The 26,877-nt window shown below is 40.1% G+C and overlaps 1 protein-coding gene across 2 annotated transcripts in view; it reads left to right on the top strand.

Moving 5' to 3' along the window:
• The window catches only part of FSIP2 (fibrous sheath interacting protein 2), a 99,297-nt gene extending 73,331 nt beyond the window's left edge, over positions 1–25,966 (top strand). For both annotated transcript variants that reach the window (XM_023506926.2, XM_031944655.1), the window contains 7 exons: positions 672–10,744; positions 13,870–14,418; positions 15,509–15,606; positions 21,122–21,156; positions 22,113–22,159; positions 22,800–22,860; positions 25,777–25,966. In XM_023506926.2, the coding sequence (XP_023362694.2) occupies positions 672–10,744; positions 13,870–14,418; positions 15,509–15,606; positions 21,122–21,156; positions 22,113–22,159; positions 22,800–22,860; positions 25,777–25,916 (11,003 nt within the window). In that variant the 3' untranslated portion in view covers positions 25,917–25,966. The remainder of the gene's footprint in view (positions 1–671; positions 10,745–13,869; positions 14,419–15,508; positions 15,607–21,121; positions 21,157–22,112; positions 22,160–22,799; positions 22,861–25,776) is intronic.
• The last annotated feature ends 911 nt before the right edge of the window (positions 25,967–26,877 follow it).

Raw genomic sequence — 26,877 nt, 5'->3', positions numbered from 1 at the left:
GTCAGCTCTAAATTCTGATTTTATTCTACCCAAAAGGTCCATATTAAACCTTACCACTCATACTTTGTAAAAGAAAAAGCTTGAGGCTCTCTTACTAGGCCTGGATCTGAGCTTACCCCTCTGTAAAATGAAGAGATTAAGCTAGGTGGTTTCTGAAATCCCATCTAGCTTTAGATAAGGACACACTGTGTGAGCCTGGGCAAGTCACCTCACTCCTCCCAGCTCCTCAGTTTCCTTCTCTGCAAAATGAAGGAGTTGGCCTCTTGACCTCTGAGGTACCTGCCAGCTCTAAATTCTATGATCCTGTGCTCTAGGAAAGATCTCTCTTGGCCCCGATATTTCCTTGATAGCTAGTTATTTAGTGTCCATAGCTATTCATGAACTGCCAATACTTGGATTACAGAAAATTTTTTTTATCTTTATTAGCCTTTTTGATTTCCTTCTCAGCTAAAAGATAAAAAGGTATAAAAATAGAGGTGGAATCAGGAAGTAAGAAGGGAAATAGAAAATGGAAGAAAACCCATTCATTTCTTTGCTAAGATTTTAGGTTTTTTTAAATAATATTTTCATATATTTATGATAGTTCACATATTTTTTAAAAAAACAAATATTTTTAAATGTTATGCAATTTCTTGGCTACATGCTAAAAATCACAATGCTTTCTGTTTAAGGTTCCTGTGATGAAAAGATACCCATTGTTTCTTCATTATCAAGAAAAAAATTAGATCCAAAGAGGCCTCTGAGAAGTGGGCAAACTGAATATTCTTTAAATGAGTTTTGTGAACATCTCACTGACTGTGTTATGTACCATATAATTTCGAGTGTTTCAGATGGTACAGAAGATGGCAGAGCAAAAGCGAAATACTTTGGAAGCAAAATTTCAGCATCTGACAAATTCGTTTCAATTAATTCTGAAATGTTGGGAGCCCAAGGATCCAAGAGTAGAACAATTCCTATCGATGATATTGCTTTCAGTATTTTTGAAATTATTGCTCGAATCCTATCTAATAGTAACATTTTAAAGACAGATGTTACTGAGCATGCCGCTTCCCTGCAAACAAAATATATTTATCTTCCAGATAGTGATACCATGGACATTGATGATCTCTTTCAAGATATCCTAATAGGAGTGATTCATGTGCTAACAAAAGAAGTAGGAATTAATAACCCATGTAAAACTAAAGGGAAATCAGTTCCCACATTTAAAAATCAGAGTATTCAGGTTTGCCAGAAAACAACATTCATAGAAAGAGAGGTAAGTCGACGAAGATCAGACCCATCACTTAGTCATAGAACAGATCAACTTGTCCAGAAAAATAAAATCAGTTCTGTAGCATCAAAATTAGACAATCTACTAGGGAGCCTAAAAAGTCATGAATCTAAAGAAATGGTGAATAAAATTTTTAATATTGTCTTAGATTTGTTTTTGCCAGATGAATGTCAAAGTGGAGTTTTGAACTCTGTCAAGGCATCAACGAGACATTTTTTTGACTCTTCTGAGAAGCAGCCTAATAACTTAGGCTTATCTCCCAAATCCATTTTCCTTCTCAATGTTGTATGTGAGAAACTTATAAGGACACTTTTGGAAAAATGTACAACCACAAACATACTGGCAGGCACCCCTTTTTCTAATGAATTGTCTACTGAAGAACAGCTTTTTAATGTAATTCAAAGTGTGGGGGAGGAAGAATTTGATTATAGAAAGGGAAAAATGAGCCCAGAGCAAATTGAGCCATTCCAAGTAGAGGACTATGTATCAGAATTTGTGTTGGAACAGCTAGCTGAAAGTGAACAAGAACTGCTTTCCTCGGAATCAATGCTCAGTGTAATTTCCCATGGCTTGGTAAAATCCCTGATGGAAAAGCTGTCAAACACCATCCAGGAAGCTCCCCCCAAAACACAATATGCCAATAAGCTTTTAAAATACAGTGCAAGGGAGAGACTGACCAGTGCCCAAGGAGCACGATCAGCAAAAGTCCTCATGCGATCTAGGGACAAACCCACATCAGAAACCCTCAGTCATCTCCGAATAATAGGCTCCAAAATCAGACCACCCTTTAAGCAGCTTTTAGATACTTCCCCTTCTGATTCCTCTCTGAAAACACTGAGGAGGAAAGAATCAAAAATTAAAACAGTTCCCAAAATTCTGCGCTTGGACCAACTCAATACCGGTGTTTACTCAGCCACATTTTTGGAGGACATTATTTCTGACCTGTTTTTTTCTATGTATACTGCACTATATGACCGAGATGAACATGTCACAGAGGAACAGCTCAGTGAGATGAATACATTAATTGTCAATTCTGTGGTGAATGCATTTAATAAGGCTCAAGTCTCTGTGCTCCGGAATGCTGAAGAAAAGTTGTGCTTTCCACCTGTACAGAAAGAAGCTGTTTCCAAAATTGTTGACTCCGTTTATAATGAAGTTTTGCAGGAATATGAATCAAAAATGTCTTATGTTAGTGATAGTGATGCAACTGATGACCTCAACGTACTAGCTGAGCGGACAACCAATGCTGTGCTGACTGAGATTTTAGACTACCAGCTCCCATCATACTTTATGGAAAGACTCACTCCAGAGTCATACTATCCACTCAAAGTTGAAAATGTCCTCCAAAAGCTTCAAGAGAACTTGAGGGAGTTCAGTTCCCAAGTTCAGCCTTCAGTAGGCTACACAACCATGTTGCCTCACTCATTTTTAGAGGATGTCATTAGAAGGCTGTTATCACAGATCATCCCTCCATCATCTAGTGATGTTTGGCCTATGGAAAAGAAATATTTAATGAGGTCAGATTTTAACGAAATGTCTGCTTGCATAACAAACAAGGTTATGTCAGCCATTTCTAAACACAAAATTTGGCTTACCAAATATGATCATCAATACTTATATTCAGAAAGAAATTTCCAAACAATGGTTGACTCAGTTTACAAAAATATTTTGCAAATCTCAGGATCTCCTTCATCAGTACAGAAAAGTATAACAAGCCGAAGTCCTGTCATTGTCGACAGAATAGCCAGTTTTATTATTCAAGAGATAACTGAAAGTCACCTTCAACCCTTTTTGGTGGGGGACAGTGTACCTCAACCAACAGTTGCCAGTGATGAAGTGTCCACCATGGTTAAGAATGTTCTCAATGAAGTGACAGGCCTGCAAAGACCCTCTCCAGCATCCTCCCTAAGCATGGGGGTTTACCCAGCTGAATTTGTAGAGGAAATTGTTGCTAGACTCTTATCAAAGATCTTCAGCCCAAAAGTGAAAACGGGGGCAGAACTAAACAATGTGACACACAAAATTGTAGATTCCATAAATGCTCATTTTGATCGAGCCAAAGTTCGATTGGTACGCCATGATGAGACACAACCTTTTCCACCTCTGAATATTGATATTGTGGATGAATTGGTGGATTCTGTCTACTGTAATGTCCTGAAACAGCACGGACTAGATCCTACAAGTGAGCAAGAAGAACCAATGAGGACTGACATTTTTGTTGAAAATCTTACCAATTTAATTGTAGCAGCAATTTCTGATTATCTTCTTCATCCCCTTTTTTCTGGAGAGCTCTCTGCTTCTTCCTATTCTTCTTTGACAGCAGAGAATATTGTGCAAGAAGTCCTAAGTGGAATCAGCAAAACTGGCAAACAAAGTCAAAGCCTGTCTCCATATAATACTTTACTGCCTTACACTTTCTTAGAAGACATGATAAGAGTGCTCCTATCTCGAATCTTTCCTTCAGCACCTGGGATACTTCCATGTGAAGAAGATCTAGATACATCTGGAGTTAATTTCAATGAAGTTGCTTCAAAGCTAATTGGTGATATTCGAAGGAAAATTTCAAAACATGAAATCCGATTTTCCAAAGATGCAGAAGAACCACGATATGTTTATTCGGAAGATGATGTCCAAAATCTTGTTGACTCTGTTTTCAAAAACATCTTGCAAAACTCTGGCTCTCAAGAAGCAATTGAACAAGAGATAACAAGCAGTGACAATACTTTCATTGATAGAGTAGCTGGTTTTATCATTAAAAATATTTGTCAGCAACACCTTCAGCCATTTGTGTCTGGAAAGGCAATTCCTCCACCCCAGACATACCCGGTTGGTGGGCAAGGGCGGCAGTTACAGTTTTATGCTGGTGTGTATTCCTCAACATTTTTGGAAGAAGTCATCTCTGGAGTTTTATCCAAAATCTTTTACAGGGTAGTAGGCCTTGCATATGCCAAAATAGTAAGAGAACCTGAAAGTGGACTGGAGGAGACAGTTATTCAACTCATAAATTCAGTATCAGAGGAGTTTGAAAAAGCAGAAGTAAACATTCTAGAAAATGCTGAAGAGGAATTAAATTTGCCACCAATAGATAGGGATGTCATCATTAAAATAATTGACAAATCTTACAATAAAGTTTTGCAAGAATATGACTTAGACCTGGAACTTGTTAAAGATTTTTTTAATGACACAAAGACTTTGGCAGAAAGGATCACCAAAATTATCCTGACAGAAATCTTTGATTTTCAGTTTCAACCAAGCTTGGTCGCAAGGCTACCATTCAAATCTCTATCAAATCTCAATGCTGATGTTTTGCTTAAGAAAGTTAAGTTTGAAATTAACCAACCCAAACCACAGAGACAGACTTCAACAATATACACAACTATGTTATCACATACCCATTTGGAAAAAATAGTCACCCAGCTTTTATCGCAGAGGTCCTCAGACTCCAGAGCAGAAGAGTCAGTTACATCAAAGCCTGATTTAAGTAAAACTGTTGTGAAATTGATCAATGAAATCATGGCCATCATTTCCAAACATGCTATCTGGATTACAAAACACGGAAATGAAAAACAAAGTATGATTTCAGAAACAGATATTGAGAATATGGTTGATTCCATTTATGCTGATATCTCACATTCAAATTTATACCAGTCTCTTACAAACGATAAAAAAGATATAACTAATATACCTATTTCCAAAATAGCAAGTTTCATAATCAAAGAAATTTTTAACCACCATCTCGAGTCATTTTTATCTCAAGAGCAAACCATTTCTCAATCTACATCTGATTTAACTAGGAAACAGCCTTATAAAGATGTAGAAATTGACCCAAAAGAAATGTCTCTCATTGTTAACTCTGCTATATTTTTGGAGGAAGTAATCTCTGAACTTTTATGCAAAATCCTTTATGCATTCTCACATAATTTCATCTCATCCGACGATCCAAAGTCTAAAGCCAAAGTGACTGACATTGTTACAAAATTAGTCCGCTCAATTGTGCTGGAGTTTGCAGCATCTCAAATTTTGGTCGCAGAAAATTTTGATGAAAATCTGTGTTTTTCTGAAGGGTATAAAGAAATGGTTAGTAAGATAGTCAACTTAATTTATGAAAAAATAACAGATGGTTATAAATCTCCAGCTCTCATTTATAAAGACATAGAATATGACACTAATAATTTTGGAAGGAAAATATATAATTTACTTTTGGGAGAAATTTATGATTATCAAGTACAGGGATTAATTTCTGGAACATTATCTTTGTCTACTTATTCTTCACTTAGAGCCGAGAACATTATTCGAAATGTACTAAATGTTATTGGGAAAGAAAGCCACAATTTGCCATCCTTCGTTACTGTATTACCTCGCTCTCTTTTGGAAGATATGGTTTCCAAACTTTTAGGTCATATTTTTCCTTCATCTGAAGCTAAGGTTAAAGTAAAAGAACAAGAAGTACTACCCGATGATGATTTTATGAGTGCAGCTTCGAGACTAACTGATGCAATTATATCTGAAATTTCTGAACACGAAATTAGACTGACTACTGCAGAGGAGAATGCCTCACATATGAATCTGGAAACTATTGAAAGCATAGTTGACTCAATTTGCAAAAACATTTTGAAGAAAGCTGAATTCCAAGCTGAAGTCCAGAAGGAGGAGAGTGAGAAGGGAGGCACATTTCTCACCAAAATAGCTAGCTTCATTATGAAGGAAATTGTAGATCATCACCTCCAGCCATTCTTACATGAGGATGACACTGATTCTGCTGAAGTTTCTGATAAAGAGTCTATCGTTGATATTCTCGAGCAAGAAAAAGAACGACCGGGCACCCCCCAGCCTTCCCTTTACTCGGCAACATTTTTAGAAGATGTTATTTTTGATCTTGTTCGAAAATTGTGCCCTGCCCCACAAACTCCTGAGGAGGACGAGGAAGAAAGTACTCCAGAAACCAACCTTGTGAGCATGGCTATCAAATTAGTAAATTCCCTAATAGGTGAATTTCGGAAAAGTGACATCAAGGTTCTCCCCAATGCCGAAGAATTGTTTTCTTTTCCACCAGTAGATAAAGAAACTATTGATAAAGTGTCTGAGTCTGTGTATGATGAGGTTATTAAAAAATATAAATCTGAGGATGCTGCTCATGATGAGGAAGAGAGCAATTTTTATATTGAAATGATATCCACCTTAGCAAAGAAAGCAATCTCAAGTTTCAAGGTTAAGCCCCTTTTTTCTGGAGACTGGTTTTCCTCTTTCTTTTCATTTCTAGAACCAGATAACATCACCCAAAGAGTCCAATATCAACCGTCAAAGAGCTCATTTAATAAAGACATAAAGAAGGCTCCTGTCAAAGATTCTTTACTGAAAGATTCCCTTGCAGTAACCCGAGCTAAAAATATAAAAACTGAGAAAGATCTGGGCACAAAAAGTGAAAAGAAGAGTGAAGAGAAGGCTGAAGCTACACTTAGTAATTATGACCAGGATTCAATGTTCATTTCACTAGCCAGCACTATGAAAACTAAAATGTGTGCCCTAAAATCTGAAGAGTGGGATCTAATTGAGAAAAGGGAAAGTGGGAAAAAGACAAGCAAGAGCCCTACTAAAAAAGATGAAGACAAGGATACAACAAAATTCATTTCTGTAGCCACCAGTACTAGAAGTATGAAAACTCAACAGGACCAAGGCTTGCAAACATCAGATATAAAGAGTGATGAGGGTTCAACCAAAGATGAGGTGGCTGAGTACAAGGAAGAGTCAGTACAAGTCTTTACAGTTATGAAAAGCGGAAAGGGGATCCCAGAACCGGATTTAAAGAGAATACCCAAGAAGAGCAGTATGAAGAAGAAAGAATACCATTTGGATACTGAAATTTATGATGAAAAACTTTCTCCACTAAAAAGTAAGAAAACAGAAGAATCAGTTTTGAAATTATCAAGTAGTATCAAGTTCGAAGAAAAGAAAAAAGACATTTCAGTTGGGACAGACGATGTCGAAGGGGCATTTAGTTTCAGTCCTGCAGTCACTAAGATGAAAAGTACAAAGACTTTACATGATCCAAATTTCAAATCAGCCTTTAAAAGCAAGAAAGAGAGTGGTGTTCAAACAGATACTGAAGATGCGTATTTTGAAAATGTGATCGAGAATATTTACAGTAATGTTTTAGAAATGTCTACTCAGACATCTCTAGATGATACCAGGCATAGAAGTGTCATTCCTACCCAAACAGCACCTGCTGAGAATCTTGGCCAACCTTCACCAATAGCTTCATCGCACCCAGTTCCCAAGGATGTTCCTGACAAAGGCAAAGAGGTGAAGAAACCCCGTCCTGATAATGCCAAAAAAACATCCTATTTATCTAAAATGAGATCGGGTATTTTTTCAGCTAAATTTTTAGAAGATGTTGTTACGGAGATTGTAAACACACTAATCTTCTCTTCTTCACCAGAAAGTTGTAAAGACTGTAAAAAAGTTCAGGATGATATAAATCAGAATGATCTCTATGATACAGCAATGAAACTGATTGATTCCTTGTTAAAAGAGTTTTCTGAGGCCCGCATTAAGGTGTTTAGGCCCACTGAGGAAAAACAACCTTTGCCCCAGGAACCTAAAGTACTGACTAAGGAGAAAGTGCTAGATGATCATAGTATACAGAAAGTACCAACCCTCCAAAGAACACCCTCACCGACTAAAATGCCATCTGTGTCCCCAAAAACCTTGGTTGATAAGGCATCATGTACAGAAAAAGAACATTACATTGATTATATGCCCTTAGTGGATAAAACATTGGTCAATAAGGTTGTGCACGCCTCTTTGTGTAATGTTCTGCGTGAATACAGATCTCAAGACTCAATTTGTAAAGACATCAATGATAGTGATAAGTTAGCCAAAAGATTAGCTGGTGCTGTGATAGAAGAAATGTTTCAGCATCAGCTCAACCTACTACTACAAGATGAAATGCCCCCTGAAGTGTGCAAACCTCTGAAACCTAAGGATGTTGTTAAAAAAGTACAAAAAGTCGCCAAAAAACACACCAAAGAATGTCAGACTTCCTCACCATATACCATCATATTGCCTCATGAATTTTTAGAAGAGATGATTTCATCTCTTCTAGCCAAAATTTTCCCAGCAGGAACTGAAAAAATTATAGATTCAGATGAAGAAAGTGACAGTCTTTTTACTGAACTGAACTTCATTCAAATGAAATTGGTCAGCAGGATTATGACAGAGATATCAAAAGACGAAGACATGATAATACAGTATGTTGAATGCTTACACCCCAATGATGATGAAGTCATTCAGGTAGTGGTACAGTCTATTTACAGTAATCTTTTGCCACAGTTTGGCTCTCAAGAGGTCATTCAGAACTGTGCAACAAGTGGATGCAGAATGCTTTCTGAAAGTATAGCTGACCTAGTTGTACGAGAAGTCGCTGGCAATCAGCTACAGACCTACTTTTCTGGAGAGTTAACACCCCACCAATGTGACGAAGTTGACACTGTTGTTGAAAATATTCTTAAAGATATCTCCCAGAGCCCTGAAAGTGTTCCACCTAAACGAATCTATGATCACAAATTACCTTTGAACATCCTAGAAGACATTGCAGCACAGTTTTTATCCCGACTTTTGTCTGTGTTCCCTATGATAGAGAGGGAAAGAACTAAGTCTTTGGAGGCTGAACTGGAAAAAATCACTAACAAAATAATAACATCATTGAAAGAGTTTATATCCAAAAGTCCAATTAAAATTGTACAACAGACTAATGAACCTCCCACACTGCCTAAAGAAGAAAATCAGGCTATTGAAAAAGTAGTTGATAATGTTTATGATAGTGTTTTAAAACATTCTGGCTCTCACACATCTATGTATGAAGATTTAGTAGGGAAGAGCAATGTTCTAGCTGATATAATAGCCTTTTTAATGGTCAAAGAAATTTCCAAACCTACATTTCGGCCTCATATGAAACAAATCCCTCATGAGGAAAAACACTCTAGAGAAGAAAGCATTCCCCAAGAAGAAAAATTCTCTTGGGAAGAAAGAATCCCCTGTGAGGAAAAATTCCCTCATGAGGAAAGAATGTCTCGTAGGGAAAAATTCTCTCGTGAGGAAAGACTCTACTCACGTGAGGAAAGATTCCCTCGTGAGGAAAGATTCTCCCGTGAGGAAAGATTCCCTCGTGAGGAAAGATTCTCCCGTGAGGAAAGATTCCCTCGTGAGGAAAGATTCTCCCGTGAGGAAAGATTCGCCCGTGAGGAAAGATTCCCTCGTGAAGAAAGATTCTCCCGTGAGGAAAGATTCCCTCGTGAGGAAAGATTCCCTCCTGAGGAAAGATTCCCTCGTGAAGAAAGAATCCCTCGTGATGAAAGATTCCCTCCTGAGGAAAGAATCTCTCACGAGAAAAAATTCTCTCGTGAGGAAAGAATCCCTCAGGAAGAAAAATTTTCTCGTGAGGAAAGAATCCCTCAGGAGGAAAAAGTCCCTCATGAAAAAAAATTGTCTTATGAGGAAAATACTGCTCCTGAGGAAAAACTCACTAGTGAAGAAAAAATCTCTCATGAGGAAAAATTATCTGATGAGGAAGAGACATCAGGTCCTCAGCTGGCACTGGAAGCTGTCAAAATTATGGAAAAAGTCCTTAAAATTCTTGATGGCATTAAGTCACGGGACAAACCTTCAGCCCCCAGGGTCCCAGTGCTGGATGCCTCCTTTTTGGAGGAAACATTGGCATTATTCCTAGCAAAAATAGTTAAGTTGCCCTGTGAGGCAACTGAAGAAGCAAAAAACTTAACCAAACCTGAACTGAATAAAATTGCAACTCAACTGACAAAATCAGTGACAGCTGAAATTTCCAAAAGTAACATTAGTCTTGTGGCTGCTGACCCTGAAGTGCACTTTATGAACTCAGAAAATATTGAAATGATTTCTCAAGTTGTTGATTCTGTTTATAGTAATGTTTTGCGACAGTCTGGAACCCAAGAGGAATTTTTTCATGATATAAAAAGTGTGAACAGATTTTTCCCAAAAAAAGTAGCTAGCTTAATAGTCAGTGAGATTTCTCATTGTCCCCCAGAATCTGTTAGCACTCGCAGTTCATCCACTGATGTCTTCAGTGATCTGGATGTTGAACGAATTGTGGAAAAAGCCAGTGAGCATATCACCAAAATGGATTCTATATTAAGTGAAGATGATACTATAGGGGATGACCCAGATGTTAAAATTATTCCTCACCTTGGAAATAAGCCTATCAGAATAGATCCAGCCATTGTTTCTGAACACTTGGCAGTAATTTCACTCAAAACTCAACCACTGGAGAAACTGAAGAAGCAGTGTTTGTCAAGAACTGGACACAGTCTAGCAGAGCTAAGAAGAGCTTCAATAAGTGGCAAGAGCTACTACTTATCAGAATTAATTGATATAGAAACAAGGAAAAAGGAAAGAAGGATCTCTTTGGATAGAACAGGACGGTTGGATGCAAGGCCCTTTGAGGTAAGCAAAACAAAACAATGGCCCAACAAATCAATAATGAGCAACTATTGCTACTGGTGGTGGTTTTGTTTGTAAATTATAGTCAACTTTATTTGGCACCGTCAAAGAATGAGGTCTTCTAGGTAACCAAATGCTCTGCTTAATTCAGAATTACTACAACTAAGTGTGACTCTTAAGTAACAAATCTGGCTTCCAGAAATCTTGGGTGAGGCTAAATCTTATTACTTTAGCATCAAACCATGCACAGTGTGGCCTTCCAATTTTCAAAAAATGCAAGGTATAACACTAAAATTAGACTTTAAAATTGTTCTTCCTCTGATAGCTTTTTAAATTAACAGTATCTTGCAGTGCCTCACGCCAAAGTTGGGAGAGATATTAGTGTACCTTAGTTCTCCCCAGGCAAGATTTAAAAAATTGTGTCCCCCTGGGTATTGTATCAAAGACTTCAAAGTCTACCATGTGACTTAACCTATCACGCACATTTTGAAAAATCCTTGGCTATACATCATGGAGAATGGAATTTTCTAGCATTTCTCCAAAACTTCAATTAAAATGAGTACCTCGTTGCATCTCCCACCCCCATGTAGTGCCTAACCTGCTCACACGAGTCACTCCTTTGCCTCAGACTCCTTTTTATGAACATCAATGATCGTGTTACCAGATAAGTCTAGATAGACATCCCTCACATGGAGAAGGGAGCTGAGTAAGCTAGAGAATTTGAACTCTGGAAGATTTGGAAGTGGAACAAGTTCCCAGAATGAGTGAGACATGAATGTCCAAATGCAAATATAGAAACTCATTCCAAGTCAAATGGAAATAATTTGGACATTCTCTACCATTATGGATTTTCTACACAACTGTTCCCCTTGAGTGCCACAGATAACTGAGATCTGACTGGGTCTTCATTTCTGCAGAAACAGAAAATGGCACTTTGGCTTATAAAATAAATATAGCATAAAATAAAGGCTAGACTTGGAGAAATAGCTTGAAGTCAGAAAAACCCAAGTTCAAGTCCTACTTCAAACACTCTGTGATCCTAGGCAAAGCAATTAGCCTCTCTGAATGTCAGTTTCTTCACCTATAAAATGGGAAAGAATACCAACAGTACTTCAGTGTGATTGTGATGATCAAATGCAATAATGCATTAAAGCAATTTAAAAACCTTAATGTGCAATAGAAATACCAGTGATGAAGACAATCACAAAAGATAAGGAGGGTGCCATTTATCTTAAAGCTAGCTCTTGGTGCCACAAAGTGGTGCTGAAATTCAGAATGACATTTTAAATTAACCCTGAGGTTCAGCATCAGCAAAAATCACAAAAGTAGAATGAAGGCAGGTATTAGGAGCCTAGATCTAGAGCCAGAAGCATCCTCAAAAGCCAATCCCCTCATTTTATAGAGGGGGAAACTGAGGCCTAGGGAACAGAAATGACCTTCCCAAAGCTAAACCCAAGATCCTAGCTCTAGAGTTAATAGGGATCTCAGAGGCTCCCAATCTATACCTTCACTTTACACAGGAGGAAGCTGAGGACCAGGAAGGTTAAGCAACATAACTCTCATTTTTCTACTGCTCTAGGATTTGTGAAGTGCTTTCCTCAATCCCAGGAAACAGATAGAAACAATGGAATAGGCTCCACAAAGCTCAGGCTCAGGTTGTGAGACAGTTTATAAAGTATCAGAGCCACTGACTCTGTTCCTCTGGTCATCGGTCTAGTTGGTTCTCCTTACACTATATCATTAAAACTTCTTTCCCCCATGCTTCATTTGACGCTGTAAAATGAAATGTGACATTTGAATAAAGGGGGAAAGGAATGTTAAAATGTATTCTTCTTTGAGGTTCTTTTTGGAAAATGGATTAGAGTGATAAATTACGGCAGGGAGACGAGGGACCTTATTAAAAGATTTTCATATTTTCAATTGCTATAGGTACTTTAAAAAAAAAAAAAAAAGAATCCAAGAGTGCACAAGATTTGTCCTCCTTTGGGGAAAATCTGCATTTTGAACCATCCATGTGTTGGTTTGTGAAATCATAAAACTTCCAGGGCAGATGATGGAAAAACTTCAAGGAGCAGAATATTCATACTCTAAGAGAAGCAATGGGGATAGCTGAATGGAGCCCTGGATTTGGGGTTAGAGAACCTGAATGAGAATCCTAGCTCTACCACTTACTACCTATGCAATTATAAATTCCTTCAACTTCCTGGCCTCAGCTTTCTCCCTAGGAAAACGAAAGGGAGGAAGATAGTAGTAGGGAGACAATAAAGAACACCTCAGTTCCTAAAATGACCTTTACCTGTAAGTACCTCTAGTAATTCACTGACAGTCGATCTTTTTGTTTTGTTTTTATTTTTCAGTTTTAATATTTTCCCCCAATTACATGTAAAAACAACGTATAGCCTTCAATTTTTGGAATTTTGAATTCCAAATTCTTTCCCATCCTCCCTCCTGCCCCCTCATTGAATACAGGTTGTATGTGCAGTCATATTGTGATATTGATCATGTTGTGAAAAAAAAAAGCCTCCCAGACCTCCCCCCCCCAAAAAAAGAACATTAATGAAAAACAGTATATTTAAATCTGCATTCAGACTCCATCAGTTCTTTTTCTAGAGGTGGATAGCATTTTTTATCATAGGTTCTTTAGAATCCTCTGACAGTAAATGCTTCCAGGTCTGCATTGCTGAGAGGAATATCCACACCAAGAGTTCCCCTCAAGCCGATGAAATTAGAGACCCAAAGTTTGAAGTAGGTGATCTCTAAGGTGCCTTTAAGCTCTTAAAACTTATTTCATGCATAGTGCATATCTTGGCTTTAAGATAAAACTCAAGTAGTAAAAATTAGGAGAAAAAAAACAGAATTCATGTTAATCTCTCTTCTGTATATTGAACATATTGTCATAAATTAACATTATCTATGAATATGGGAAAAAAATGTAGGAACACCAAACATTCCTTATACATTTCATGTTTCTTAGAAATACTGCAGTGTACTAGTAAATGTGGTTTGGTAATAGATCATTTTACTAAATTAAAACTACAAATTATGTGCAAAACACTATATTACAATAAAAACCTGAGGAAAAACAACAAGACAGTTACTTGAAATTTTCACAATCTCTTTCATTGCAGGCTGTTTGCAGGAACTCATTTCAGAATATAAGAAAACCTGATATCACCAGGGTGGAACTCTTAAAAGATGTGCGGAGCAAAAAGGACCTTATTATTCGGCTAGTTGCTCATGATATTGATGAAGAAGAGGTAGAAAGGAGGGAGGATGCCTTCATCTCTGACGAGGAAGAATTTGGTATCCGAGAAGTTGTTTTAAAAGAAGAGTGTGCCCTTGAACTGATGGAAACCCGTATAAGGGAGCAGGAACAGCAGAAAGTCCCAGAAAGTAAAGCCGGTCTGCCCAAGTCTTCACTGAGCGCCAGTAGCCTGAAGAAACTTTTGTCCATAAGCAAGTGTTGTCAATCTACTTCTACAACTACCCCACCAGAAAATATTCAAAGGTCCCCAACTAAAACCAAGGAATCCAAAGGCCAACAGGTGCCAGAGGAGCTAGAACTGCCAAAAATCCCAGAAATGTTGATATCTGGTGAACAAAGAGAGGTGCTTATTCAGGTAGCAGCCTCAGCAAAGATCGAGTCTTCTAAATTAGAAGCAAAACCACTACCCTCCGTAAGTGACAAATAAGTTCATTGGTTACTTTTATAAGAGTGGGCAATTCTTTGATTTTGGAGAATGGAACCCTTTCAATCCTAAGGGGGCACCTTTGAATTATCAGAAAACGTTAATATGTTCCTGGGTATCCTCCTTCTGATTTATGAGCTTCAAGGTTTCTCCATGTCTGAAACTCAGTGATTTCACATCGTCACCAATAGTGGCTATTATATCATCATATTGTAAAAAATTCCTTCACTAAATTGTCCTCCGATGCTTCATTGGGACGTGAAGGTGCAAGCTCAGTAATGGATAAGGAGTGTCTGTTGTCTGAGACTTAGGCTAGATAATTCCTAGAGGACCAGAGTCAGGTTGACCACAGGGGGATGAAGTTTTTAGGATCTCCTTATCCCCAACAAAATCCTATATCCTTAAAGTACTTAAGTAAGTTGTAGATGAAACAACACTGACCTTAGCTGGGGGAAAAAAATGGAAATAGAAATCTTGAGAGGAGGCAGCAAAGATATAGTAGATAAAGCCCTAGACTTGGAGTTAGGAAAACCTGGGTCTAAATCCTGTCTCTCAGAATTGATTTCTCTCTCCTTCAGTTTCCTCCTCTGTAAAATGAGAAGGTTGGATTCAGTGACCTCTTGAGTCCCTTCCAGCTCTAATGCTATAGTACAGTGATGATCGTAAGCAGGATTGGAAAATTAGAAAATGGAGTTCCCCTGAGCCACGTATAAAAAAATCATCTTGAAAAGGGCCTTCAACACATTTGCTCTCCATAGTGGAGTTGTAGAATGCTGAGACATAGGAATGCCATAACTGCAAGGTAGAGGCAGGAGGGTAGAGGTCAATCTAGCTAAGTAAGCCCCAGCCCATTCATTCTTTTAACTCATTTTCTTGCCCTCCTCATACAGGGTTTATTTTGGGGTCTCATGTTTTTACCTTTTCCACATTGTCCCCACTACCCTCTCACAGCCCCAATAGCATTAAATGTACTTAGTAGTGCTAGAGCTATGTGAGCAGTTAAGGACATTTCTGGGATAGATTTTTATTTGGCTGGCTTAAAACTGTGCTTTGACGCTTTTCTTATACTTTTTTTCAGCAAGAAGAGGTGAAAACCACTGTTCCAGAGCCTCCACATTATCTAATACACAGAACTATGAGCTCGTACTCTTACACTCAAGAGATGTTTGCCGAAGGGTATGGTTCAGATTTCTTTGTTTTGGAGTTTTGTTTTGTTTTGGGGTTATTGTTTTTTTTTTTTAATTAAGTTTATTTTGCCCTCCTATGACAAGCACAAATGTTCTAATGTGTAAACAGCAGCATAAGAAAAAAACATTAATAGAGCAAAGCACAAGGGAACTCCCAGAAGAGATTGTAAATGATCATAGTAATGTCCCTCACCTTCTGTTCTTTAGCCTTTAACTAAGCTCACGTTGAAAGACACACATTGCCTTTAGCCCCGTAATGACCAAATCATCTTGTTTCTGTAATCCCTTTTGAACATCATTTCTCTTTCATGTGAGTCTGTTGATGTTATTGTTGTCTCTAAATATATAGTTGTAGTCGGTGTGTTGAGGTTGAGAAGGGACCCCAAAAGGTTGGGGGTCTCAGGTCAGTATCGTGAGGTGTTGAATTTGCAGGGTTGAACCCATATCCAAGTCAAGGGGCAAAGTTTATTGGAATTGTAACGCCAATTAAATTTCTGAGTTTTTAATACCCAAATATAGAATGTTCTTGAAAACACTCCATTAAGGTCTGAATAAATGAATTCACTTACAATTCAATTCAAATAAATTTTGCTAGGATTCTATTCCTATCTGTAATTTCCTATTTATCAGCTACCTTCTTTACAATGTAATTACTATGGTTGTAAGGTGAATAATATTGGTATTCTTTCCTTATGGATGGTACATTTAAACACGAAGCAATCCCTTTGTTTGTATCTCATAATGCTTGTAATTTGGATTCAGCCCCGCCTGCTTATCATGACTATAAGTTCTGATTTTCTGGGATTACCAGAAGCACTTTTGGGGCCTGGGCTTGGATTTCTCTAACAGAAGTTCCCTAGAAGAACTAGGGAAACTCCCTTCTCCAATGTAGAGGAGCAACCACTCTGTCATTTATAATCTTAGAGCAGGAGTAGGGAACCTTTTTTTCTGCCAGGGCCATTTGGATATTTACAACATCATTTGCAGGCTATACAAAATTATCAACGTATAGGACTCAAGAAGTGGGAAGTTGTACCTAGCTTCCAAATCATCATCTCCCATAGTTGCCTCAGCAAATGATTTTGCAGGCCTTATAAGGCCCATGGGCCAGATGTTCCCCCACCCTGTCTTAAAGGGTTGGTTAGGGGACACTGAGAGCTTAGGGACTCCTCCTCCAGGTCATACTGTAAGTGTATGTCAAAGACTGGATTTACCTAAAGCATAGGTAAATCCTATAGATGATCTGCTCTTCCCTCTCCCTCAATTATCCATTTTTTGCCACATCTGCAACAAAAGAATTCCATTTTCTCCTTCCTCCTTGCCTTTTACTTTGCTGTTGTTAGGAATTGTTATATATGTGTATTCTTATATATGTATACCATGTGTATGTGTGCACATGTGTATTTCTAGATATGCACATGTTAGTACATATACCCATATATCCATACACACATTCATATACCTATATGTTTCATTTACTTTTCTTCCCCCCACAACCCCAGCTTCTTTGTGGCCTTTAGTTGTCAATCAAATTCAGTTTCACTATCATCATTCTAGTGGCTCTCCCACCTTGGGAAAACTACAGATCATGTCAACTTCTACCCCTTTGTTTTTGCCAACCTTGGGTTATAGTTCAATCTAAACTCCATTGTTAGGCAGCCTTGAAGTTTATTATTAATTTGCACATCAAAGGTCCTAGCTAAGCCTGGCCTATTTTACCAGTAGAAGTTCTTGGTTGATTTGCACATCAAAGGTCTCATTGCTGTTGCTTTTGCCAGTAATTTTTTGTCTTGGAAATGAATAATGGGTGGTCTTGGCTAAGTGAAGTTTTTCATCTTATCTACTTGTAAAATCTCTTTTTCAGGGGAGCTTAGTTTGTTTGCCTGAGTCGAATCAAGCATTCTTTCCCCTTGGCGTCTGATGCATTGCCCATTTAGAGCCAGTCCCTTGATCTTCCCATAATTCTGGAAATTTTTCTTGTATTATTTCAATCTGCCCAGTTGTTAAGTGAAACATTTATTGAGTGCCTATCATGTGCCAGGCACTACACTAGCAGTGTTTTTAGAATATTTTTTTATTTTTTATATTTAAAAAAAATTTTAAATAATAAAATCCTTTCAAGGAGCTTACAATTTAATAGAGGAAAACAGCACAGGAAATAAGCTAAAAAGGCTTGGTGAAGGAGTCACAGTGGAAAAGTCAGAGAAATGTGTAGTACAGCCTGTGTAGTAGAGCCAGGTGGGAAACGATTTCCTCCAATATGGTGTCCAGACTTCCTTTTTTCACATTTCTAAGTGATGAGGTTTAGATTTAGGGAACCAAAATGAGATTAGGGTTTCTGTTGCTCAAGGAGTTAAATGTTAAGGTCTAGTGACAGGTTTGGGGTTCAGGGAACCAAATGGAAAGGTTTGGCTCCCCTGCAACCCCTTGGGATTTGGCGCAAGGGTAGGGAGTTTTGGGGACTACCTTCTGGTGGCGCAGAGGTTCTCTGTAAAGGAATTTACAGACCCCAAAACCTAGATTGATAAAAAGGCTTATTATGGGGATTGGAAGTAAGGTTAGAAATCCTGACAGAGAGGCATAAAGTCTGGTTAGGGAAATAGGTGAGGGTACAGAGAGGATGGCACTGGGAATAGTATTCCAGTGGGCAGAGACCCTTGGGATGCCAAGCATGGAGCTTGGCATGTTTGGAACCTCTGCCAAGAGAGGGTTTTAGTTTGGCTCTTTTATAATAGGGGGCTTTGGGTACAAGCTGAAGAGGGCCTGTGGATAGAGTCCCAAGTTGGCTCCAAGCTGGGTTTCAGCTTGAGCTGGAATTTGAATTCAATGAGTTTCAGGACTGAGCCAACCCCACCCAGACAACAAGGATGAAACTGTCCTTCGGGGCAGGGTCCCTCACTGTGGCAGGATTGAAGGAGATTTCCTCCTTTAAGGATTTTCAGAGTTTCTGGGTCTCCTCTTCATAAGGATGTGTGATAGTTCACCAAATGCCTCTCCATAGCCTGTCATCTTGGCCTCCCTCCAGATGACTTTCTATTATGTTTGCGAGCCTTTTTGTTTTTCAGTAGAACAATTTGATTTCTCATTAATTCCTAATTTTTGTCCCAGTTTTCCATAGGCCTCTCCATGTTCATTTTCATTATCATTCTATCTCGTTCTTTTTGATTGGGGGGGGGGGAAGGAATGTCCAATGACAGTTCTTACCAATTCCTCATTTCCTTCCAAGTATTAATTATTAAATTGAACAACTCTTTGGAAAGTTCTAGACCACTGTTTCTGGGATCACTATTGATGCTAATTCATTTTTTTCCTTCTACAATATTTTCTTTGAATTTTTTCCATACAGAAAACATATTCATTATGTTTCAGGTTTTATTTGTCCTGCTTGCTCATTTCTTTAAACCACTCCTTTTCTCTTTCTGAGAAATCTTTTCAGGATCTTTTATTATCCTTTCTTCCTACCTGCTCTTCCTCATCTGTTACACATTTTTTAGATATTACTGCCTCTATTCTTCTAGAGGATATTGGGGACCTGGGCTTTCTAATAGGGAAGCGGGCTAAAGCTCCAAAGGAGTTTTTTTAGCAAAGAGCTAGAAGCAAGAAGAAATTACATAATCCACCGTCCGGGCTAAAGTTTGAAGGGAGTTTAGCAAAGAATCAGAATCATAATCAAGGAAATAATTTTGTAGGAAAGAGAAACAAAGATTAGGTTAATGTGCTAATATTCTGGTTTAGAGGTATGATAGAGGAATGGTAGGGGTTGGCTAGCTCCCATCATTGAGTTCTACAGCTTACTGACCAAGAGGTCAGCATCCTTTGTGGTACTCCCAAGGCCAGGTGGTCTTAGGCTTTCTCTCACATCTCATCAATACCATCATTTTCACCTCTACCAATATTTAAGTAGGAAAAGAAGCAGGATGGGTTCGTGGGCAAAGTATGGGCTCTGGAGAGAAAGGAACCGGATTTGATTTGTGATGTGACAGGATAGCAAATACCTAGTTCAAAATAAAACATGTGACAAATTCGCATAGGCCATTCTCTTTGACAAAACGTAGATTTATTTAGGGGAGGGGGTTACAGACAAACTGAAGGGATACAATAGACACCAGCAATGGTAAGTAGCATTGGGAGAGCATATAGTTAGAAAAGGAAAAAGACAAGTTCCCCCAGGGGAATTCACAATTAACCAGGAGAAAGGAAATACTCCACAAGGTGGGAGAAAGCCATAATCTGGCAGGTTAGACTGACCAGAGTTAGCTAGAGCAAGGAAAGGCGCCATTAAAGGGAAGGTACTATAAGGGAGAGAAAGAGTATCTCATAGCGGACTTGGTCCTGAAGAGATTTTTGCAAAGATCTTCATCATAAGCACATCTCTTATAGAGGAAATTTACCCTTAGGGGTTTCTCTCAGTGAGACCAGAGAAGTAAAGGCAGGAACTCAGAGGGAAGGGAGGGATCAAGGAGAGGAAGTACCAGGGAGCACCGGGGAGCACCAGGGAGCACAAAGGTGGGGGAATGGAGCCAGGTTGAATATACCTGGCAGACCAGTTCCCAGACCTGTCTAAAGATATGCTAATCAATATCTCAAAAGGTTGTTTGAAGATACCCAGAGGCTGGAGGATGGACAATGGGGTTGTTAAAGAGTTCCTCCCTAGATAGTCTGGGAATTATTTGATAATAGCTTCTTCCAGACAGGGGAAGGGAGTAAGTCAATCAATTTGTGCCTCGGCTATTTACAGGGTGGCACTGGACCACTTTTGTTTCACTCTCTGGGCTGTTTTCTTTCTCTGTAAAATGGAGGGAGTAGATGAGATGATACTGAAGGCTCCTTCAGGCTCTAAATGCTCCTATCCAACTTTTAAGCCCTCAACACTAGAAAGCAGGCAAAATATCGTACCCTGTGCTCTCAAGCACCAGGCAATCAGGACCACTGTGGTACACCTTGGCTATCCAAACCCTTTCCACCATAGCGGTTTCTTTTCCCTTCCTGCCCCAGATTCCAGATCTTTTCTCCCTACCAGGGCTGTCCTTAGCAGCAATACTTAAAAGCATCCACAGCACCTCCTGGGAAGGAGAGAGCACACTTCATTCCCCAGCTCCTCCCCGGCCAATTCTCTTACAAGGATGCAGTCCAAGAACTGAAGTTTACTACTTCTCTTCCACCACTTGGTGGCTGCACCCCAGGTGACCACTCCTTGCTGTTAACCCTGCTAAGTACCAAGCTGCCCAATGGTTATGTTATTAACGTCCTTAATCGATCAATACTCTGGAATTGGCAACAATGGAGGGAGCTGAGAAAGGAGACAGGGTAATCCAGGTATCGCTGTACCTTGGTTCTACGACATCCTGCTCGGCTTGGGACCCAGAGGGGGCCATTTTTGTCATGATCTGACTATATGTTCATCAATCAATATTTGCTTAACAAGTTGTTCTTTTAACTAATAGGTAATTCCTTTCTTCATTGATTAAACAGAAAATAAAACATTACATTTTTTTCCCCAACAGAGATGGCGCAGAGTCGGGCAGGAAAAAAACTGACGGTATGATTGCCTTTTTTTTTTAAAATTTGCATTAGAGCATGTATGTAAGCATATTTACTGGTCACTGCTTTGCTATTTCTTAAATGTAAAGTTATTAAATAACATTAATAATAGACATAAAATATTTCAAAAGCTGCATGGATAAGTCCTCCCTCCATGCACTGTATACCATCTTCATGATTTGTTACAGCTGAAAACATTTATGAAAACTCAGTTCCAGTAAAAAAAATGTATAAATTTAAAATGTTGTTACATTTTCCTAGTTCTGAGGAGCCTGTTCTATATGAGAAGGGAAAGGGGAAGGAAAAGGCAGGTGAGGGAGGGAAGAGTAAATGAATGGACTAGTACAGCCTTAGGAGTGCAATGGAAACTCTTGAAGGGGACTTAAGGCTCAACCCACAGTATATGAGTTTAGCCTGACACCTCCCAGTCCCACAACCCATTTAAAGTAGTTGCACAAGTTGAGCCACAGTGGCCAAGGGAGGCTGTCTAGCTCATGGCTCACTGACAACCCCTCACAAGAAATAAAAGCCTGCAGAAGAGAACATGAAGTAGCACGGACATGTTCCCTGCATCACTGAGTTAAAGTGAAGGCCGAGCCCAGCCCCTCCATCTTACAGATGGGCCAGAGAAGGGCAATATCTTGCCCAAGGTCCTGCACAATTCCTGGCAGTGGCAGCCGTAAATCTCATTTCCTGGATTCGAAGGCTATACCGTGCTCTGTGTTTCCTTCTCCCTCCTGGGGGAGCCACGGCCAGCCCCCCAACATGGTGGATGACCGGGTCCCTTTAGGCTTCAGCTTTACTATGGAAAGATTCTCCGTGGAAAGCTAGCTTCAGTTATGGGTTGCCGTATGAGTTGTCGAGACCAAGTGTGAGAGATTTGGCCCCTTTTTCAAATGACCACTTGTCAGGCAGGGATCTTACGATTTTCACGACTTTGTGTTTTGCTCACAGTGTATCTAGAAGAGGCCAAGACATTAGATGAAACGAGCAGCCTCCAGGTAAGTCTTTCACAGTAACACGTTAGGGTGGGGAGTGAGCTGAGCCCCAAATAGCAGAGTTGGCCTGAAGTGACCATATCCAAAAAGACTTGAAGGTCCTTGAGAAGGGCTTTCTCCTGGCCCTTTGGTGGCTCTCTTGTAGCCCGAAAGTCCATGAAGGCCAAATGAGGTCCCCCTACAGAGAGACAGGCCTTTAAGAAGAGCTCCCAATTCTCCAGCCACGGTCCTCCCAGTAGTATTGGCCGAGATTCTCGTCCCATAGCTGAAGAAACAAACTTGGGGCAAAAGACCCGATGATGGTCATTGTTGAAATCGGAGTTCAGGCCTGCTTCTCTCTGTTCATTCCAAGATTATTTTTGCCGCGAGAATGTCCCCTGCCGGCCTTTTTGTTTTTTGGTGTTTAAAAAGTTTAATTTGTTTTCAGTTGACAAAGTTTTATTTTCTCTTCCTCTCCGCACTGGAAAAAAAAAATCCCACAACCAACCCTTGTGCCAAATTTGACAAGTCAAGCAAAACACATTCCTCGACAACGCCTTCTGAAGCCCTTTTCTAGTTTCTACAGAAAGCCCATGGTAGAGGTCCCAAGACTTTAACATCCTGTACTAGCAAAAAAACTCAATTTTTTTCTCTCTTTGTACAGTTTATCACCATCTACGAAGGACCCAAATCGCCCTCACAGACCTCCAAGGAGAGCACACCAAGTATGTGACATGCTCTTCAAACACTGACTTAATTAGCTTAAGTTCCCACATTGGTCCCCGTGAATTGAAGATTTGTGATCATTTCTCTTCCCCAGTTTCTGCTCCCAGCCCCCAAAAGAAATAGCAAGTGGGCCCCAAATTAGCAGAAGGCTTCCATGTTTGTCACTGTACGTCCCACTGAATAACTAACCTGCCATAGTCTCGCTCTCTTTTAAGATTTTTCACTAATACAGAGAGGGCCTCCCTTCTCCCATTCCAAAAGGGATCATGGGATTTACATCTGGAGCCACCCTAGGACACCAGATCCCATGGCTCCTTTGACTGGTCTTACTTGCTTTTACAGGTTAGCTGCGTAGCCAGGGTTGGGGTTTTGTGTCCGAGGCTCTCTTATCAACTGTACACACTGCCCGGAGAGACATTAAAATTGTCAATCAGATGAATTGTCAAATGTCTTGTTCTAAGCCAATATTGCTCTAACCACACTCTATAGATGGTGACTACCCACCACCTCATGCAATTGAAGTATTCAAGGCATCTCAGACCAATAAAGCAGACCCACTGCCCAGAAATCAGTTTTTACAAAATGTAGTCCATGTTATGGCTGATTCAAAGAAAGGAGATAAACTAGAGCCCAGAAGCCTTTGATGGGAGACAAAGAGTCCGTCTCTTCTCTTTCTCATGTTTTCATTCGTTCTCCTTCAGACGTGTATATGTGTGTGTGAAGAATATACAAAATGTGCACACATACACTAGGCTTCTATGGAATTTTACATCATCTCTGCTGTTCTGTTTCACTCTCTCCTGTGGCACTTGCCTCTTGGGCATTGTGGTATATTACAGTGTAACCTGTGGTTAGGAAAAACCTGGGTTCAAATTTCACCTTCGATATTTACTAGCTGGCTGACTGCACAAGTTACAGGATGGGTCTTTGTTCTGGTCTGAAGGAGGTCTCCCTCTGGGAGCTGTGGCCATCTCCATTCCCACCACACCATGATGACTGATGGCAACCATCCTTAAGTGAGGGGAAGGACCATGGCTTCAGTAGCTCTTTGAAGAGAGGAGAAAGGGGGAGACAGAGAGAGAATACATACATATCGGAGGAGGGAGGTTAGAGCTGTCTAGATAGGGAGGATACCCCTGATCCATATCCCCACTATTTCATTTTTCATCATGGTTTTGTTTCAAAAGTCAACTTAATTTTTAGTAGAAACAAATTTCAAAAAACAGATGTTCTTAGAACCTTATATCTTCACATAAGCTTAAAGGATTAAAGAGACCTTAAAATAGGCTAGTGGCCCTCATTTTAAGAGAGGCCACTCAGAGCCAGAGAGGCAAAGGGACTTAGCCAAGAACCCTTCGGCAGCCACCAGAAGAGCCGGGCTTTGTCCCAAGTCCCCCACTTCTCATTATAACACCCCTACTCAGATCAGACAGGGAACACAAAATCAGCCTAACCAACGACAGCAAAGGATTGTGCCCCCGAGCACTTATTGTCTATCTGGGCAAAGAGGACAATTCTTATTCCCAAGGAGCTTCCAACCTCACAGCAAAATCAGAAAGAAATTCAGTGAAGTGGAATGGAGGAGAAAGTGCATCCCAGGCACAGGGGATGACCCGATGTGAGTGAGGAACAGAGAGGACAATGGTTTGGCTGGAAAGCTAAGCTGGAGGCAGACTGGGTAAGCCCTTAAAAGCTAAACGGAGAAGCTTCTGTGTTCTCCAAGAGGCAACAGGAAGCCCCCGGGGGTTGGCTGAGTAAAAAGAGTCATGGGTAAGATCTGAGCTTGACATCAGCCACAGATAGGATAGACTGGAGTGGGAGACTTGAGATAGGGAGACCAATGTGGAGGCTGTTGTGGTCATCTAACTGAGAGGTGATGAGGGCCAGCCCTGAGAGATGTTAAAAATGTACGGATGTGGAGTGGGATGAGGGAGGGAGAAGCTAAGGATCATTCCAAGGCCGTGAACCTGAGAAACCCGGAAACTGGTACTTTCACTAGAAATAGGGTATAGTCTAGAAGAAGGGAAGTTTGGGAAGAAAGATAATCTCTTCAGAGAGAGGGACCGTGGAGGAATGTAATGACGTAAGGGTGATGAGGTAGGAGTGTATTCTAGGTCTGTAAGAATGTACAAAGGCGGGAGGTGGTAGAGCCAAATGGAGAAGCGTTTCAGTTAGTACACTTTGAGAAACACAAAGGAAACTGCGGAGAGGAGATGCACAAAGTAAAGCTGGAATACCAGGTTCAGGAACTTGTACTTCACCCTAGACTAGGCAAATGGGGAGACAGAGCTACGTGTGAAGGATGGGTTGGAAGTAGAGAGAGACTAAAGGCAAAAAGATCAGTTATAAGGAGCCTAACTAGGTTTGTGGCCGTAGGAGTGGAGAAGGGATGCACATGACAAGTACCATAAGAGGAGCAATGCAACTGATTTATGTAAGGGGGGATCCAGCACGACTCCCTGGTTTCAGGCCCAAGTGACTAAGTGAAGTTGGGAAGCCAGACCGAAGAGCATGTCTGGAGGTGGATTCCTTTTGGACGCTTAGGAGTTTGAGGAGTCGGAGAAGGCAGGCCATGAGAGTAGGAGTTCAGTTTGGCCTGAGATCAGGTCTGAAGGATACAGGGAAAAACAGGGCTGGAAAAGTAAAGTGACAGAAGCTTATGACATGCTAATGCTAATCCTTCAGCTACCTCCTTCCCAGGCTTATCTTAAAGCTCCAACAAGGAAGCCTCTAAACATGCTTTGTAAAACATGAAACCCTAGAGAAAAGAGAGGAGGGGGATGAGAACATGAGACACTGTCCCTCAACTTAAGTCACATTTAAGCAGCTCAAGGTCTAGTTCTGCTCGTAGAAGAGTTAAAAAGTATGAGAGCTCTAACTTGGCTATTCCCACTCCCCTTGATCTCTCCCTACAGAAACTCCCAGGGCTCAGGTTTCCAGACAATCTTCTACAGTGCTCGAGAAGGTGTCTTCAGCTCTGTCGAGGGTGTTTTCTCGACCAAGCACCTCTACTGACATTGCATCGGCCTTACGTAACCAGGAGGACAAACCTTGAAAATGCTCTACATACTTAATGTCAAAGAAAATTAAATATATTTAAAAGCAGTCGGGGTGTGTGTCAAAGGAGTGGATTGATAAACTAGCGAAAGCAGAAGCCAGCTTCCACTGTTTAAGGGGGAGGGAGTCTTTTGTTTCCTCATCTGTAAAAGGAGCTAGCTCCTTTCAAAAGGTTCTGAGAAAAGTGCACTCGAGAAATGAGAGCATTCTATCCTAAGCATTCCAGAATGTCCTAAGTAGAGAGGTCACGAAAAAGGCCAGACCTTTATCTTTAAAAACAATTTGCTGATGTGCCCAGCAGTATATGCTGATGCACGGCACTAGGCCAAGTACACAATTTACAAAAGGGCAGTAGAAGCCTCCCCACATAGAGCTTTCGGTCTAATCTACCACACAGGAAATCTGTTCTAATACAAAGAGGGTGGGCCCCGAGGCTTCAGGGCTGGCTCTACTTACTGAGTGACCTTGTTAATTTTTCTCTTTGAACCTCAAAATTGCCCATGTGTAAGAAAGAGGGATCTAAAGCCTCTTCCGGCTCTTAACACTGTAGTAATTAGAGAACAACACAAACCAGTATATCAGCGAGGGAAAATGGTCGGTCCCATCAAGACGATGTGGATTCAAATCCTACCCACACATACTGGCCGAGCTGCCCACCTGCGGTGGTAGAAAGAATTCAGACCAAAAGGATCTCTCACGCTGATGAAATTATAGGTCAAGAGCAAAACTGGAAAAAATGATTAAATGCTGGGTGTTATAGGAAATCAGATGAAGAGAAGTCAACATGGCCTGGAACAGAAGAGTTTCATGAAGAACTCAAGTTGGGCCTCCAGGCAATAGAGATGTTTCTCTCAAAGGTATACCATTTTATAAAAGAACTCCAGGTAAGACTACTTCTCACAGAAGTTCTTCATTCAGTGGCTATAAAACTAAACATATGCAATGTAGCTGGGAAATTT

The sequence above is a fragment of the Sarcophilus harrisii genome, chromosome X, assembly GCF_902635505.1.
Source record: "Sarcophilus harrisii chromosome X, mSarHar1.11, whole genome shotgun sequence".
Lineage (NCBI taxonomy): Eukaryota > Metazoa > Chordata > Mammalia > Dasyuromorphia > Dasyuridae > Sarcophilus > Sarcophilus harrisii.
Note: the sequence above shows the minus strand (reverse complement) of the source record. Positions and strands in the feature narration are given on the sequence as shown.